This window comes from Myotis yumanensis, unplaced genomic scaffold (assembly GCF_028538775.1).
Source record: "Myotis yumanensis isolate MYYU_CA2020_CCGP unplaced genomic scaffold, mMyoYum1.0.hap1 SCAF_5, whole genome shotgun sequence".
In the NCBI taxonomy this organism is placed as follows: Eukaryota; Metazoa; Chordata; class Mammalia; order Chiroptera; family Vespertilionidae; genus Myotis; species Myotis yumanensis.
The window spans coordinates 3,233,171-3,250,923 of NW_027223756.1; the positions used below are offsets into that span (position 1 = coordinate 3,233,171).

Consider the following 17,753-nt stretch of genomic DNA (forward strand, 5'->3'; position numbering starts at 1 on the left):
ATGGGCTTTATACTCAGCGCCACAGTCCCACTGTGTCCTCGGGCATATCAGTGTCTCACCTGTGCTGTGGAGCTGGTCGAGTTCCCTCAGCGGTGTGCTAACGATCGGATGGAATCATACTGTAGTTATCAAATCTCAGATACAATGGATTACGACACACCCTTACTTCTGTGCCATTAAAAAAGAGGAAACTCTGCCAATGAAAACCAACTTTTCGAGTATAAGATACACCTGAACATTCAGGATGTTAAAATGCAGTGGACAAACTGCATTTTAAAAATAAAAGACAATACAGTGGCTATGAAAGTGCTTTGCTGTAAGGAGCCTCAGGAGTCATATTTACTTTTTATTGCATGAGCCAGGGGAGGAAAACGAAGTTATAAGAATAAGAACCAGTGGGTCACAGAAACCGAGCTGAATGAGAGAACAGGTAGCCGAACGGAGGAGAAGGCAGTGATCTTTCTGGGTTGTCTTCATTCTTAGAAAGTTGGCTGTCGCACCTCACTTAGTTGAGAAATATGCCGTGTCTGTAGCTAAGGGATTCTTTCTCTCTCTGGAAGTTGACTTCCTCCAGATTGGCTTTTGAGAGGAGTCAGCAAGCCAGCAATGTGGGTTCAGTGAATGTATAGACTTTCCTGTTTTAGATATTGTTGGTTTAGAACTTGCAGATTCTTAACAACCTCGGTTTACTGTATTAGCTGTAAATGCAGAGGCTGAGCCCCACTTGTAACAATGTGGTTTCGGCATTGCTTTCACAAACAGAGTTTTGTGTTGAGAAGGAACTTAGTCCTGTTTGCAGCTGGCTTTAGGCCTCTCTGCTCTTCACTGAAGTGGTTTATGCTCAGGAATGTGTCTTGCTCATGTAGGCGTTTGGATTTGTTTTTCTTTGCTTCAGGTATTATAGTTTCGTTGCAGAAAAACGGTGGCATCATTCATAACTTGTCTCCATGCTTTCCCCTTGGTGCATTTGAACACATAATTAGCTGCAGATGAGGATTTTAAGGAAAAATTTATTTCTGACCTTATTGTGGTAATCATTTCCCAATACATATCTGTATCAAATCATCACGTCATACGCCTTCAACTGACATCATGTTATATGTCAGTTATAAGCTCAATAAAATGGGGGGGGGGGATGTTTATTTCTTAGTAAAACACCAGTAGGTGAGACTCAGCAGTCTGCTCTACTAAAGAAGATGCTCAAAATAGCCCTAGTTGGATGAGATGTTTTCCAGGTAACTTTTTGTTGAAAGTGAGATGTAAAATCTTTATGCTCTAGACAGGGATTGCACACTTTCCTATAAAGGGTCAGATAGTCAGATATTTAGGCTTTGTGGCTCACATGCAGTGTCTGTTGCATCTTGTTTTGTTTTATTTTGAAAACAATTCTTTTAAGATGTAAAAATCACTCTCATCTGCCCCCTGCTCCTACCAGTGCCATGCAGAAAGGGGCCACGGGCAGGCTCTGCTCTAGTGGACAAGCTCCTGGTTATGACCGAGGCTCCTCGGAGAAGTGGCTGCTTCTAAAGCGGGAGTGGGTAAGATGCCAGAGGAGCCCGGATAACTGTAGTGCCAGCACGTTAAGGAGATGTGGGGAAAACAGCAGAGGATGGGCACGGCCCAAAGGCCCCGTGGGCAACTGGAAAGAGCTCCCAGGGCCAAACCTAGAACAATTTGAGCAACAAAATAATGATAATCCTGGGTTACAACCCCAGCATATAAAAGAAATATCTGTGAGTTCATCTCTCTATATAAAAAGCCAGCAACCATAACGCTGTAACGACCAGTCGCTGTGACGCCAGCAAACCACTTATCAGGGGGTGGGGCCGGCCAGCCAACCTCCCGAGGCCCCTCTCCCCAGCCACCCCGCCCCTGATCTGCCTCTCCCATGGGGCCAGCAGCCAACCTCCCTGTGGCCCTTACCCCCAGCCAGCCCAGCCCCCAGTCGCCCCTGTACCCCAATCGGAGGTGGGGCCAACTGGCCAATAGCCTGCAACCCCTCCCCGCAGCCGGCCTCCCACTGTCTCTTCCTCCTGACAGGCCCAGCCCTGATCTGCTGATTTGGGGCTGAGTTGGTCAGACCCCACCCATGCACGAATTCGAGCACTGGGCCTCTAGTAGCTGTATAAGTGAGGGAGGAGGAACTAATCTTCCTTGCAGAAGAATTACACATAATAAATGTAGGAGTGAGGGAAATAGAAAATCACCATTGGAACATCATGGTATTAATGGCTGCAGGCAAGACACAGTGACAGATAAGAAAATTAGTGTGTAGAACTTAAGGGGACACAGGATATTTGCCTAACCTCAAAGTGTCTCCCCCAAATACTAATCACTGTGGTAGTTTTAACGTATGTCCATGAATTCTGTGATGTTCCTCCAGGAAGTACAGCTTACTCCCCTGTGAGGTGCACCTGACTTTCAGACCCACTTTTAAGGAATCGAGTAGTAAAGGACACAGTGGTAACTTCCCAGTGGTAAAACCCGGCAGAAACCACCTGGGTCAAGTGATCAAGTTCACAGGCCCAGGAACAAGTCGTGCCAACATCTTGTGTCCTTGCTATGAGGTGATGAGAAGGGTCGTTCACCCTGTGCCAGTCTAGATTCTTCCGGCATATCTATAACCTCAGTCCAATCATGAGGCAGCCCACATGGAGGAACATTCTACACCGTAACTGGCCAGTACTCTCCGAAAGTGTCAAAGTTATGAAACACAAAGCCTGAGAAACATCAGTGGTTGGAGAAGACTAAGGGGCCCTGATGATTAAATGCAGAGTTGGTAACCTGGATTGAATCTGGAAAAGTTAAAGGATATTAATGGGACACCTGGTAAAATCCAAATAAAGTCTGAAGTTCAGTTACTGGTGTTGTACCAATGTTACTGTCTTAGGTTTGATACGTGCACCGTGGAAACATAAGATGTGAATGTTAGTGGGAGCTGGGGAAGGGGCATGGGGACTCTGGATTGTCTCGAACTTTTCTATAAATCTAAGATGATTTCACAATAAGATTTTTAAACCCTAGCTTCTTCTCTTGGGTTGGTTGTCATCTTTATCCTGAACATTTAAGCATTATTTTATTAACTCTTGGCCCCATTTATATTTGGTGGGAAATATATTGATTTGTTTATTAAAGTTGATTTTGGAATGTCTACGATATTAATATTACTTATTTCTCTTCCCAGGGGAGCCACCTGCTGCCGAAGTTTCCTCATCTTTTGTGATCCTATCTGTGTGCAGTTTCATTATATTAATCGTGTTAATTGCAAATTGTGTATCCTGCTGTAAAGACCCAGAAATAGACTTTAAGGTGAGCACAGATGGTGGGAACATTCAAAATCATCCTCTGATACATTTATCAATAGGATGGCTAAATCTTACACTCCCTTGGGAGCAGGGGTGGGCAGACTTCTTCTGTAAGAACCAATACTAAATATATTCTGCCATTGTAAATAGTAAATACCATAGGCCAGGCAGGATCTTGCACAGCTACTCAACTCTCAGCTCTGCCATCGAAGTGCTACATCAGCCATAGACAGCACAGAAACAGAGGTACCAATAAAACTATAAAAATGGATAGTTTGGATTTGGCTCGCTAGCTGTAGTTTGCTTGCCCTGCCTGAGAGCATTATTGACAATTCTAAGTTTTGAATGGGAGGAATAGAATGTAATGATTCACTTGCTATAAGAGTGTGTATTTGCTATAAGGCCTACAAGGAAGAACAGGCTGGTTTTGATTTTCCCCAAAACTTTTGTATGCTGGTGAGTCAGTGATTGTTGAGGCCAAGGGATCCCCTCGGGTGTTTCGTGTATGAGGAGAGCATCTTTCAGTTTACCTTGAACCCTACAGCTCCCTAAGTGGGGAGAAAGAAGAATGCTGCCAATTGTAAATACTGCCTCATATAGCCTCAGGTGGGTAGAAGGTTTCTATTGATTTTTAGAGAGGGAAAGGAGAGAGAGAAACATCAATGAGAGAGGAACATCATCAATTGGCTCCCTCCTGCCTCCTACTGGGGATCGAGCCCGCAACCCGGGCATGTGCCCTGACCTGGAATCGAATCATGATCTCTTGGTTCTTAGGTTGACGCTCAGCCATTGAGCCACATCAGCCGGCCACCCTCCCTGAACCTTAGAATCTGCTGCCTAATGGTGTATCATGCTGTGGCAAAGTCTTGAGTAGCATTATTTCTAAGGTGGGAGTGATGGATAAAGTTATTTTCAATGGGAGAACCTTTAGGAATGTCCGGAAGGAAAGTTGACACAGCTCTTTTGTTTGAAGGTGTACCTCACTTATTCTGCTTCCTGCTTCCCATTAGCAATGATGCCGTAATGCATATGACAACATATATGACATATATGGAAGAATGCCCCCTCACATGCACGTGAGAACATAAATGCTCCATCAGAGGAATCTGCCCTTGCAGCTTTTAGTTTCTTCATTATATGTAGGGCTGTGGGATGTGGTAGAAAATGAAAAGAAGGTTGTTCTGTGAGGAATGGAAAGCAGTCTTGTTCACTCTGTTATGCTGGTGGTGTAATACTCTTTCATTACCTGAGGGAATGAATGACCTTGATAATCAGCTGTATCTGTGTTAACATGGACACCAAGGCAGACCCAGCTCGCTGATGGGAACAGGTAAGATAGTTTTCTGCTGAACAAAGTCACTTCAAAGGTTTCTGCAGCTCAACTGGGGCAGCCTTGGTTTTCAAGTTGCCATCTTTAGAAAATCGGATGTTCTTAGAATGTCAGCTGCATTTGTGTGCTACTGTTTTATACTGTAATCTTGGTGTTCAGATCTCAGATTATTTTCTACCTCGATTAATTTTTTATTCTACTCTTTTCAGATAAATAGGACTTGCCTAAAAATACCTTTTCTGAGTCTTTTAACTTCCTTGTTTTGATTAAAATCACATTGTAACCAGAAGTGCATATACAATTTTAAAATAAATTGTTTTGATTCAATATGCAAAAAGATCTATGAAAGTGAATAAGAAAAAAGAATAGCTTAGACCAGCGGTTCTCAACCTGTGGGTCGCGACCCCTTTGAGGGGTCTAAGACCATCGGAAAACACATATATAATTACATACTGTTTTTGTGATTAATCCCTATGCTTTAATTATGTTCAATTTGTAACAATGACAATACATCCTGCATATCAGATATTTAAGGGTCTCGGCATTAGGAAGGTTGAGAACCACTGGCTTAGACTATAATAACTTAGAAGTAAAATTTTGAACTTAGAAGAGTATTTCCATTTTAAGTTTCATGGTCATTATAGAAAACTAGAGGCCTGATGCATGAACTTCATGCACTCGGGGAGGTCCCTCAGCCTGGCCTGCGCCCTCTCGCAGTCTGGGACCCCTCGGGGGATATCCGACTTACTGCTTAGGCCCGCTCCCCACTGTGAGCCCGGCTTCTGGCTGAGCGGTGCTCCCCCTGTGGGAGCACACTGACCACCAGGGGGCAGCTCCTGCATTGAGTGTCTGCCCTCTGGTGGTCAGTGCACATCACAGTGACCAGTCATTCCACCGTTCTGTCGATTTGCATATTAGTCTTTTATTATATAGGATTTTACATTTAACTTCAAGCTGTCAGTCTAAAGAGTTACATTATATATATATATATAATCAAGTCTTATTTATTCTGCTGTTTGGAGTTGGAGAACCCAAGTACATATGCCTTTTACTTGAAATAAGTGTGAATTGGGGAAAAATTATAGCCACATATTCCAAATGAGTGAATAAATGTTCATATCTTAAATGTTAGCCAGTGGTTTTAAGGATTTGCTCCCAAATTGACCTATATTCACTATAACATTGCTCTTCTTTTATGTTAGGAATTTGAAGATAATTTTGATGACGAGATAGATTTCACACCACCAGCAGAAGATACTCCCTCCGTTCAGTCCCCAGCAGAAGTGTTCACACTTTCCGTACCAAATGTTTCACTACCAGCTCCATCCCAGTTCCAGCCTTCTGCAGGTAAGACCTTCGTGTTTTCCTGAGTTCTTTCTAAGAGGTGAGACTGGGAACCTTGCTGGGAATCATAAAATAATTGTACCGACTGTCTCCTCTGGGGGCTTATTTCTCTTCCTTTTGCTCCCTGCTGAGGCTGAATGGTCAGGCCTATTGCATTCCCGCAAAAGCTGAGTCCTTTCCTTTGGACCCTGGATCTGTTTTAAGAATAAACTGGCCTCCTCACTTCATTAGAATGGAACTCTTGGACAGAGCTTCTGTCTTCTCTTTCTCTCTTTTTTTTTTGTTAATCCTCACCCGAGGATATTTTTCCATTGATTTTGTGAGAGTGGAAGGGAGGGGAAGAGATGGATAGAGAGAGAAACATTGATGTGAGAGAGACACATCCATTGGTTGCCTCCCGCACACAGATCAAGCCTGCAAGCCAGGTAAGTGTCCTTGACTGGAATCAAACCTAGGACCCGTTAGTCCAAGGGCCTGGGTTCTATCCACTGAGCCAGGGCTCCTGCCTCTTTTTCAGAAGACAAGCTTCTCTCCTAGTTCTCTGCCTGCTTGTCATGCTGAATGGACTCTGCTGTCTTCTGGGTGCCCTGTGTTTGGGAGGAGGGGTGTATTTGGATTTGTTAATCAGATGGACTTTGCACCCTAAGATAGGGAGGGACAGTCCCTGGGGTTCCCTGCTCCATCACGAAACAGGACTAACTAAAGGCCAGCAGGATGGTGACTAGAGGTTATAGTAGTGTAGTTGGGTCAGAAAAAAACAGTACAAGTTATTGGAGAATCAAGGTGGGATATTCAATTACAAAATATTGTCAGTTTTAAAACGTTTTGGCATTGTTAGTTTGAAAGATGTTTTATGTATTTGTTTCTCTCTTTATTAGCACAAGTATTAAATTTATGTTGGTGTTTGAACTTTATAGGTTGTATTTTTTAAATATTTTTTATTGATATTAGAGAGAGAGGAAGGGAGGGGGAGAGAGATAGAAACGTCAATGGTGACAGAGAATCACTGATCAGCTGCCTCCTGCACGCCCCCTACTGGGGATCGACCCTGCAACCCAGGCATGTGCCCTTGACTGGGAATTGAACCACTGACCTCTTGGTTCATGGGTCGATGCTCAACCACTGAGCTACACCAGATGGCTATAGGTTGTATATTTAATATTTAATTTATTTCAGTTAAATACCTATTTTTAGTTTTTAATGTTCTTTAATTTTTCCTACAGAAGGTTTGAAGTCTCAAGTTGCCCGCCACAGTCTAAACTATATACAGGAAATTGGAAATGGCTGGTTTGGAAAGGTAAAATGTTGTTCACTTCTATTTTTTTCCTCCTACTTAAACTGTTTAGAATTTAAGGCTAATTAAGAATTGTATTGCGTGACATTCCACATTCTCTCCAGATGTTGTAGTCCTCATTGATTTTTCCCATTACCCTGTGAAACTGCATGGGAATGTGAGCTTCAACATTCCTGTGTGGTATGTTTTTCTAAGAAGGTCTTTTATTTTTATTTTTTTAAAATATATTTTTATTGATTTCAGAGAGGAAGGGGGAGAGAGAGTGAGAGGGAGAGATACATTTCAGTAATGAGAGAGAATCATTGATCAGTTGCCTTCTGCACTCCTGAGGAAGTTCAAGGGAGAAAGTGGAGACAGTGTATTTAGACAAGTCTGTAGAGGAGATTTACTCTAAAGCAAGCAGAGAAATGGAGTAGGAGACCTTTGGGACCAGCCAAGATGGTAGACAAGTGGTGTCATTACTGGACTCAGAGGACAAGTTGCAGACTTGTTGGATTAGACTGTTGAAGTAAGTGAGCTGGAAATCAAAGGACTGGCAGAGAAGAAGTTAAAATTTAAGGTTTGGGACATACTATATTTATTAATTAGCTAGGCATAGACTCATGGGGGTGTTTGCTGAAATGAGATCGTAGAAAAATGATTGGAAGTGAGATCAAAGAACTGATAGGTTGTGGTTTTGAAGGACTTGTCCCTGCATCTATTGAACATCAAGAATGGTAACAGTAGTGGTGGGGAGAGAAATAATGAGCCAGGTTATTGCAATAGCATACTGTCATTCTTCCCCTTTTTGAAATTGATACCTTATGGTTATTAGTCTTATAGAATACTAGAGGCCCAGCGCACGAAATTCTTGCACAGGTACGGTCCCTAGGTCTGGCCTGCAATCAGGGCCATCTTCCCCAGATGCCTGCAGCCGGCTCCACCCCCTGCCGCTACTCAACCCTGGTTCCCCACTCGCCATTGGGTGATCGGTGCCTGACGGCCAGGGGAAGGGACCAAGAGGTGGTCAGTGTGCTTCATAGTGACTGGTCCAGTGGTCGTTCTGGTCATTCTGCCGTTAGTGTCAATTTGCATATTACCCTTTTATTATATAGGATTGGCACAAGTTGGCTCTTTGAAACAAAAAAAAATATGACTTTGTTATCAGAATTTCTTGTTCTGTTCATATTTCTGCCCTTATATTCCTAATAAAGACATTAAATTCTGTTTTAGTATATGCTCTCTCTTTCCAGGGCATTAAAATGAATCTATTTTATAAAACGATAAAATAACTTCTAAATGCCGAAACCGGTTTGGCTCAGTGGATAGAGCGTCGGCCTGCAGACTCAAGGGTCCCAGGTTCGATTCCGGTCAAGGGCATGTACCTGGGTGGCCGGCACATCCCCAGTGGGAGGTGTGCAGGAGGCAGCTGATCGATGTTTCTGACTCTCTATCTCTCTCCCTGCCTCTCTGTAAAAAATTAATAAAATATATTAAAAAAAAAATAACTTCTAAAAGCCAGCCTTTAGTTTTGATCATTCTCAAATTAAATAAAAACTTTTACTTCATCATCATTTTTACTTTAGACTAGAGGCCTGGTGCACGGGATTCTTGCACTGGTGGGGGCGTGGCCTGTGGGGATCAGTCAGCTGAGTGCCTATGGACCCGCCCTCTGAGCGGCTGCTCCCTGGTCCGGCATCTTTCATGGAGCTGGAGCACTCATCTCTCCAGAGGACCCGGTTGGGGCTGGGCCCAGGGACAATAGCACTGAGAGGCGGCGGAGTAGGCCTCAGTCCCATGGTGGCCACAAACTCACCTCCCAGCCTCCGGAGTCAGCTTTTGCGAGCCTCATGGTGGCACTGCACAGCCTGCGGGCATTTGGAGGAGGCGGCAGGGAGTGAGGAGGAGGAGCCTGCGATGATCGCAGCCCGGGTTCCTGCCAGTCGGTCCGGGGGTTGCAGCGGGAGCAACAGCTCATCACAGTCAGCCAAGCGGCGCTCCCACTATGGCAGCCCACTGACCAGGGAGCAGCTCCTGTGTTGAGCGTCTGCCCCTTGGTGGTCAGTGCGCATCATAGTGACTGGTCAACCGGTTGTTCTGGTTGTTCTGCCATTCGGTCGCTGGCTTTTATTATATAGGATACTATATTTTGGAATGCCTTAGCATTATCTTATATTACATTTAATATTTCATGTGTAACTTATTTTCATTCTCATTTAGTTTTCTATTGATTTCAGTGCTATATTCCCTCCCGCACTGAGTTTTGATTAAGATTTTAGTACAAGACAAGGGCCTGGAATAGTTGGAATGCCATGGATTTTTAGCATTGTAATGCAGTGATAATTTGTTTGTACATTGGCTCTTTGTCAGTTTACTTTCTCTATGTGAGGAGACAAAAATAAAAAAACTCATTTGAAGTGTTTTTGAGAAATATTTAAGTTATGTTTGAACTGAACTTCCAGATTACTCTTCTGTAATACCATTGGAAATTTCCATGAAAGTAAAATACATTTTTAAGTAAGTAGAAAAGAGATACACATAAATTTATGAATATTGTAAATATCTAATGAATGGTTTAAAACTGAAGGTTGTATTTTACTTTTCCAAGCTTTTTGTGAAGTAGTATTTAAAATAATAGAAGGCCATCTGCCTGTTGCTGAATTTGTTTTCCTGTATTCCATTTCCTAGTAAATGAGACACACTTCTTGACCATTTTGTTGGAAGTGAAATGAAAACCCGTTCTTTGGTTTTAGGTCCTCCTTGGAGAGATTTACACAGGCACTAGTGTAGCAAGAGTAATAGTGAAGGAGTTAAAAGCAAGTGCAAGCCCAAAGGAACAAGATACTTTTTTGAAAAATGGAGAACCGTACTAGTAAGTAAACCTTAATATATGTTCTGTAAACGCAGTGTGTGGTCTTTTGAAAATCACGTGTTTAAAAGTACTTTGTAATTACATTGTAAAGTATATAAATGTTGAGTCACTATATTGTACACCTGAAACTAATACTGTATACCAACTATACTTAAATTAAAAAAACAACAAATCTAAAGGGAGCTATAGAACATGAGAGTTCCTAGTCAGGAAAAGGATAGCATTGTAATTCCAAAAGCAAGAACTAGAGCACGCTTGTCAAGGTTCTTGGCAACAAATTGATTTTGTGGCCCTAAGGGAGAATGAAAGATTGAGATTTGTCAGCCAGACACAGGGGACCTCAAAGGAAACTGACATTGATGTCACAGGCACATCTGCTCGTCCTGCTTATTCCACTGCACGTCATGTTGTGCACCTGTCATGGATAAAGAAAATGAACTCATTTAGGAAATCTCTCTCTCTATCTCTGTATGGACAGATTGCAAAACTTCATCCGAGGAACAATATTTTAAATATATCACTTAAAATTACAACATTGTTAGATCTAAGAATATTTTATCTACCAAATAAGTTTGCTTTTGTGTAAAACCAAAATATTTTTTAAGGCCCCCAAAAACTAAACTTCGAAATTTCTCTTTGCAAAATACACAATTTAAATCAGATCCAGAGTCTCATAACAAGACTCAAAATGAAAATGTGTCACAGTAGGTGAATGCTTAAACAAACTGATACTCCATACCAGGGACTACTCAGCAATAAAAAGGAATAGTGTATAAGGTAGATGCCTAGAAGTAGCTGGGCTATTTAGTATGTGGATTGAAATGCTTATTGATACAGGCAACAACTTGGGTAATCTTGAGGGCATTATGTTAAGTGAAAAAGTCCATCTTAAAAGGCCACATACTGTATGATTCCATATACGTAATATTCTCAAAATGAGAACATCATAGAAATGGAAAACAGATTAGCTGTTGCCAGTGCTTAGAGAGGCAGTGGGGTGGCTTAAACTGACCCAGGGTAACTTGGGGAAGGTCTGTGTGGTGATGGAGCACTTCTGCATTTCTGTTGGGGTGGTGGTTTGGTGGTTGTGGGAATCTACCCATGTGATAACAGCACACACACACACACACATGGGTGCTGTGTCAGTGCCCTGGTTTTGGTACTGCACTGTGGTTGTCAGATGTAACCAGGGGAAACCAGGCGAAGGAAAGGGGACCTCTTTATACTACCTTTGCAACTTATTAAGTCATGATTGCTTCAAAATAAAAAGCTTTTTAAAAAGCTATTTTGACATATCTTTTTTTATAAACTTTCTTTTGGACAAAATATTTTCCAGAAAAGAGTTTGCATATGTTATGGAAATATATGGAAATATTAGTAGTATATAAGGTAGATAGCCTAGGAGTAGCTGGGCTATTTAGTATATGGATTGAAATGCTTATGAACTTTATATATTTGCCCTGCCTTTTTAAAAGTGCTACTTCAAAATGGTCATCTATAAATTAAAATTACTAAAATTAGAGATTTTGAAAATGTTCACCTGATTACCTTTGAATTATTTAATCATTAGATAATCAATCTGTTAATGAGCTCTTTTCAGCTTATCCTATTTAAATCATGATGAATGTTAAAATGTGGTTACTGTTTGGACAGTGTTACTCGCGTGCTTTCTGATGAACGTACTGTGACTGTTTTTCCCCAGTATTCTTCAGCATCCGAATGTTCTTCAATGTGTCGGGCAGTGTGTAGAAGCGATTCCCTACCTTCTGGTGTTTGAGTTCTGTGACCTGGTAAGTTTTTAGTAGAAATTCACGTCAAGCATGCAAGAGGTTTGACAGATAGAAATGCTGGATGAGGGGCAGCTTTCGCTTCTGTCCTCTATATTAAAGAACTTAATGAAGTATTCATTCATTACCTTTGATAATAGTATTAGTGTTATTTTATACTTCATCCCTATGCTAAGCTATTCTTATGCATTGCTTATCTAATCATATTTCTCTCTCTCTCTCTTTTTTTAATCCTCACCTAAGGGTATTTTTTCTAATGGCCACTCATCTATCGATATGCACTTGGGCTGCTACCAAATCTTGGCTATTGTAAATAATGCTGCAGTGAAATAGGGGTGCATATATTCCTTTAAATGACTATTTTAGGTTTCTTTGGATATATTCCCTGAGGTCCCATTTTTAGTTTTTTGAGGAAACTTCATACTGTTGTCCACAGTGACTGCACCAGTCTGCATTCCCACCAACAGTGCACGAGGGTTCTCTTTTCTCCATATCCTCGCCAACAATTGTTTGTTGCTTTATTGGTGATAGCCTTTCTGACAGGTTTCAATTTGCATTTCTGTGATGATTAGTGAAGTTGAGCATCTTTTCATGTCTGTTGGAGAAGTGTCTATTCAGGTCCTTTGCCCATTTTTTAATTGAATTATTTGGTTTTTTTGGTGTTGAGTTATATAAGTTCTTTGTGAATGTTGGATGTTAACCCCTTATCAGATATATCATTGGCAAATATGTTCTCCCATTCAGTGGGTTGGCTTTTCATTTTGTTGACGATTTCCTTTGCTGTGCAAAAAGTTTTTAGTTTGATATCGTCCTATTTATTTATTTTGTTTTCCTTACCTGAGGAGATATACAATATTAGAAAAAATATTGCTACGAGAAATGTCTGAGATTTTTCTGCTATGTTTTGTTCTAGGATTTTTATGGTTGAAACACATATTTTATGTGACTCTCCTCAGCCATATTGGGAGAATGTTACTCTTGAAAGCTGAACATCTGGAAAGAGCTCCCATCTTCTCCCCCCACCCCCAAGCTGTCATAGGCAGGACAGAGCTAATGGCTATTTCAGTTAAGTCCACCATCTAGTGATACATTGATCAACAATCCTATATAATAAAAGCCTAATATGCAAATTGTCCCCTCGACCAGGAGTTAGACCAGGGGGCAGGGCCAGTGGCAGCAGCAGGTGGCTGGGAGAAGGGAGGCGCCCTGGCCAGCAGCCGCTAGGGACCTTACCTGTGCACTAATTTCGTGCACTGGGCCTCTAGTAAAATTTATAAAACAGTAGTTACTTCTCAAAAAATTAAAATGGAATCACCATGTGATCCAGCAATTTCACTTCTAGGAACATAGAATTGAAAGCAGGATCTTAAAGAGATTTCCATGCACCCATTTCACAGCAGCATTATTCACAATAGCCAAGAAGTAGAAGCAACCCAGGCATCCATCAATGGATGAATAATGAACAAAATTGGTTATATCCGTACAATGGGATATTATTCTAATGTGCTAAGTGAAATAAGCCAAATCACAAAAAGACATACTGTATGATTCCACCTATATGAGGTATCTAAAGTAGTCAAACTCAGAGACAGAAAGTGGAAGGGTGGCTGCCAAGGGCTGGGAGGAGGGGGATGGGGTATTTAGTTGGTATTTGGTGGGTACGGCGTTTTAGTTTGGGAAGATAAAGTTCTGTTGGTTGGATAGTGGTGATGACAGTTACACAGCAGTGTAAATGGATGTAATGCCCCTGAACTCTGCACTTAGAAATGGTTAAGATAATTTTATATTATGCATTTTACCACAATTCTTTTTTTTTCTTTTCTTTTTTAAAAATATATTTTATTGATTTTTTTACAGAGAGGAAGGGAGAGGGATAGAGAGTTAGCAACATCAATGAGAGAGAAACATCGATCAGCTGCCTCCTGCACACCCCCCACTGGGGATGTGCTCGCAACCAAGGCACATGCCATTGACTGGAATCGAACCTGGGACCCTTCAGTCCGCAGGCCGACGCTCTATCCACTGAGCCAAACCGGTCATGGCTTACCACAATTCTTAAAACATTGATAATTACCCACTATTATTTAAGGTCCTATACTCTGTGTTACCTATACTAAGAGGAAGCAAGAAATTCCCCGATTTCCTTGGGAAATCTATCTGTCAGTACTTGGAATGGCTAGTCTCATGTCAAAATAAAGGCCTTTAACCCAGGGATCCTGCCAGGGGGCCCAGTAGTAAGAGGTCACATTTGTCTCCTTGGGCAGTTTCGTGCTCATCACCTCTAGGCCTTAGTCAACTTCAGAAGCTCTCCTGCAGCAAGGACCAGGGCCTCCACGGTCACTGGCCCTGAGGTCTCGGTCTCTAGGCTCGGTTCGCAGAGGCTCAGTGTCAGGAACGGTCAGGTGGGGTCAGCCCAGTGAGCCAGAGAGGGCCTGCCTGAGCCGAGGGGTGCCACCAAGGCCAAGCCGCCCCAGCTCAGGAACAAGCAGCTGCAGCACAGTGGAAGGAGCCACTATCCTCACATGTTCTCAGTAGGTCAGGAGCTATTGGATGAGCACTGGCCTTTCAGTTGTCACCGGGCACTGATCATGCTCAGTGATAACATCTTTTAAGTAGAAAGGAGAGAATATTTTTGCACTTACTTAATTCCTTGTAAGATAGAATTACCAGCTTGTTTTTCAAAAACACTTTATCTTAGGATTTTATGACAGAAAATGAAAACACTTCTGAGTGAGTTTGGTAGCTGGACCGCAGCCACTGATTGGTGATGCTGGTGTGCGGTGTTTATGAAAGGAGCCCTCACTGCGGGGCGTTGTCTGTGATTTGTTGCCATGGCAAGTACACAGGGCCATCAAGTGAACAGGGAGGCAAGGAGATTGCTTTTTGGGTAAGGATCACTCATTCAACAAAAACATATCAAGCACCTATTAAGTACAAAGAGCTGGGCAGTGCCCTGGGGACCCAGAGGTGAGTCACCCCGATCCCTGCCTTTTCTGCCTGTAGAGCCAGGCGGGCCTGCTTCAGATGCTCATTCTGCCACTTCCTTGTGTATCACCTTGAAAAGTTACCTAAACTCCTTAAGCCTTACTTTAGACATCTGTGAAGTGGGGATAATACTGCCTTCCTCACAGGCTACTCTCACCGTTAATAAGATTATGAACGTAAATTGTTGGGCTTATAGTAAGTGCTCAGGAAATGTAGGGTGTTTTTTTTTTTTCATTTTTAGTTACTTAAATTCATTTATCATAATCATCGAGTAAAGATTTGAGTAGTGTGTGTAGAAGAAATCTAACTGGAGCCATTGAGGAAGGCTTGGCTGAGGAAATGCATGTGATCTGAGTGTGGAAGAGTGAGTGGATTGACTTCCTTGGCACAAAAGGGTATCAGGAACAGCACGGGCCGGGCCCAGCGGTGGGGGGGGGGGGGGGGGGGGGGGGGGCGGGCGGGCAAGGGAGCAGCGGATGCTCCTGCGGGCTGCAGAGTCTAGGCGGCGGGTGAGGAGAAGCAGGTTGGCATCTGCTGAGAAAGATCAGTTGGATGAAAAGCAATGACACCACTGGGGAGACCAAACTGCAAGCTGAGGTGATAGAAGGGCGTAGGTTACACTTGGCTCTTGTCTTCATCTTTCTCCCTTCCCCAGGCCTGACTGCTGCCCTGGGCCCGTGGCGCTGGCTCTTTGCTGGCAGGCTGTCCTGACTGCTTGTGTCCAGGCCGTCCTGCCCTCCGGACGCCTGCTTCATTCCACCCTGGGTTTGCTGAGGCTGGTTACTCTGTAGCAGGCTCTGTGTCCTCCCTCACGTCACAGGTCCTCACTGCTGGGGCACCGAGGTGCACACCTGCGGTTGATGCGTCGGGTGAGCGCGAGGGGAAACTGTTCTCTAGGAATACGATGCCGCTAGAACATTTACACTTACACGTGTGGCTGGCACGTTCCAGTTGCGCAGCTCCGCCCCATGTTGTGTCTGGAGAAGTACAGTATGGGCTCCGGTGTGCTCTGAGTGTTAGAGCAGCCCACACTCCTGTTCTTGAAGAGAATCTGTTCCATTTCCTAGTTAACAAAGATAAAACTTTCAAACAGAATAAGTTAGATTTTACTTAACATAAAATACTTTCCATATTGCCTCTTTTTGCTAGCTTTAATGTGCAAAATAATGAAGTAATAAATATTAAGCCCAATAAAATGTTGAAACTAGAGATTTTCTCCTAAATTCATTATTATATTGTTAAATTGAAATATGATGGACTGCTTTGTGGAAAACGATTGTCTCAACTTTGATTTGGGAGAACGTCTTTTAAAACTTCTCAGTAAGTGTTTCTTTTCCCCCTCACTCATTAAGCAATGGTATCCACATTAAGCAATGATGTCCCTCGATATCCACAGGGGATTGGTTCCAAAATCCGCCCAGATACCAAAATCCACAGATGCTCAAGACCCTTATGTACAATGGTGTCGTATTTGCATGTAATCCATGTACATCCTCATGTATACTTTTTTCTTTTTAATCCTCACCTGAGGATATGTTTATTGATTTTAGAGAGAGGGGGAGGGAGAGAAAAAGAGAGAGAAACATCGATGTGTGAGAGAAACATTGATAGGTTGCCTCCTATATGTGCCCATACCAGGGATTGAACCTACAACCTAGGTATGTGCCTTGACTGGGAATTGAACCCGCAACCGTTTTAGTATAACGGAAGACACTGCACCCAGCCATCTGACTGGGGCCATCCTGTATACTTTAAATCATTTCTAGATTACTTATAATACCTACTACAATGTAAATGCTATGTAAATAGTTGTTATACTGTGTGGTAACAAGAAAAAAATCTACATATTCAGTTCAGATGCGATCATTGTGGGTCCAACTACTAGTACATGTCAGCAACAATTTCTTTTTCAAATACTTTTGATCTGTGTTTGGTTGAATCTACAGGTGGGGAACCTGTAGATACAGAGGGATGGCTGTATTTGCCAAACTCATGGTGTTATAGATTCTGGGGACACAGAATCAGACAGAGCCCCAGCCCTGTGTAGCTTATTTCTGGTGGGAAGGACAGACCAGCAAAGTGCCAGTTAGGACTGGGGTGATTTTAAGCAGTGGCTGCTCTGGGTGGAGGCCGGGAGGTTTTGGTCTGATCCACTGGGAAAGCAGTGCCGCTTCTGAGAAAGAACAGATTGGTGGAGTTTCACACAGGACATGTGAGGTTTGAGGTGTCTCCTAGGTCATCCAGGAAAGGGTATCAAGTCAGCAGTTGGACAAATGAGCCTAGGACTCAGGAGATGGAGGGGTTTGGGGCCAGGAAAGGTATTTGAGTGATTTATTTATAAGCCATGGGGTGGGTAGAATCACCCGGGAATGAGTGTCACAGTGATGAGGACCAAGGACTGAGCCCTGGGGTGTGGCAGCACTTATAGATCAGTGAGAGGGGGAGGATCCAAGAAAGGGCATGAGAAGGGAGTGGCCAGTGCGACAGGAAGAAAACCAGGAGGCTGTGGGGAAAGGGAAGGGGCCCATCACTTGGTTATGCTGGTGAGACTTGGACCAGGGACCAGCATGTGGCAGAGGCGGTCAGCCATAGACCTAACCCCTTGGGAGCAGCCACAGCTGAGCATGGGGGGAGGGGCAGTGGAGTTGGGGGAGTAAAGGATTAAGAGAGAGTGGGAGGCCAGGAGGAGGAACAGCCAGAATAGACCAGGTTTGTGAGGGTTATCTGGGGAGAGGAGTGGGGGCCAAGGAAACTTGTTTGGTTCTTTGTTGGATTTACCTGAGAGGTATTTGAGCATTGGAGTGGCAGAAGGGATGGACTCACCAAGAGGTTGAGCTTAGGAAGGCAACGGGGTGAC

The 17,753-nt window shown here is 43.1% G+C and overlaps 1 protein-coding gene across 2 annotated transcripts in view; it reads left to right on the forward strand.

The window, feature by feature from the left end:
* LMTK2 (lemur tyrosine kinase 2) overlaps nucleotides 1-17,753 on the forward strand; it is a 56,114-nt gene that overhangs the window by 16,547 nt on the left and 21,814 nt on the right. For both annotated transcript variants that reach the window (XM_070414346.1, XM_070414347.1), the window contains exons 2-6: nucleotides 3,185-3,309; nucleotides 5,838-5,982; nucleotides 7,203-7,276; nucleotides 10,006-10,124; nucleotides 11,827-11,914. In XM_070414346.1, the coding sequence (XP_070270447.1) occupies nucleotides 3,185-3,309; nucleotides 5,838-5,982; nucleotides 7,203-7,276; nucleotides 10,006-10,124; nucleotides 11,827-11,914 (551 nt within the window). The remainder of the gene's footprint in view (nucleotides 1-3,184; nucleotides 3,310-5,837; nucleotides 5,983-7,202; nucleotides 7,277-10,005; nucleotides 10,125-11,826; nucleotides 11,915-17,753) is intronic.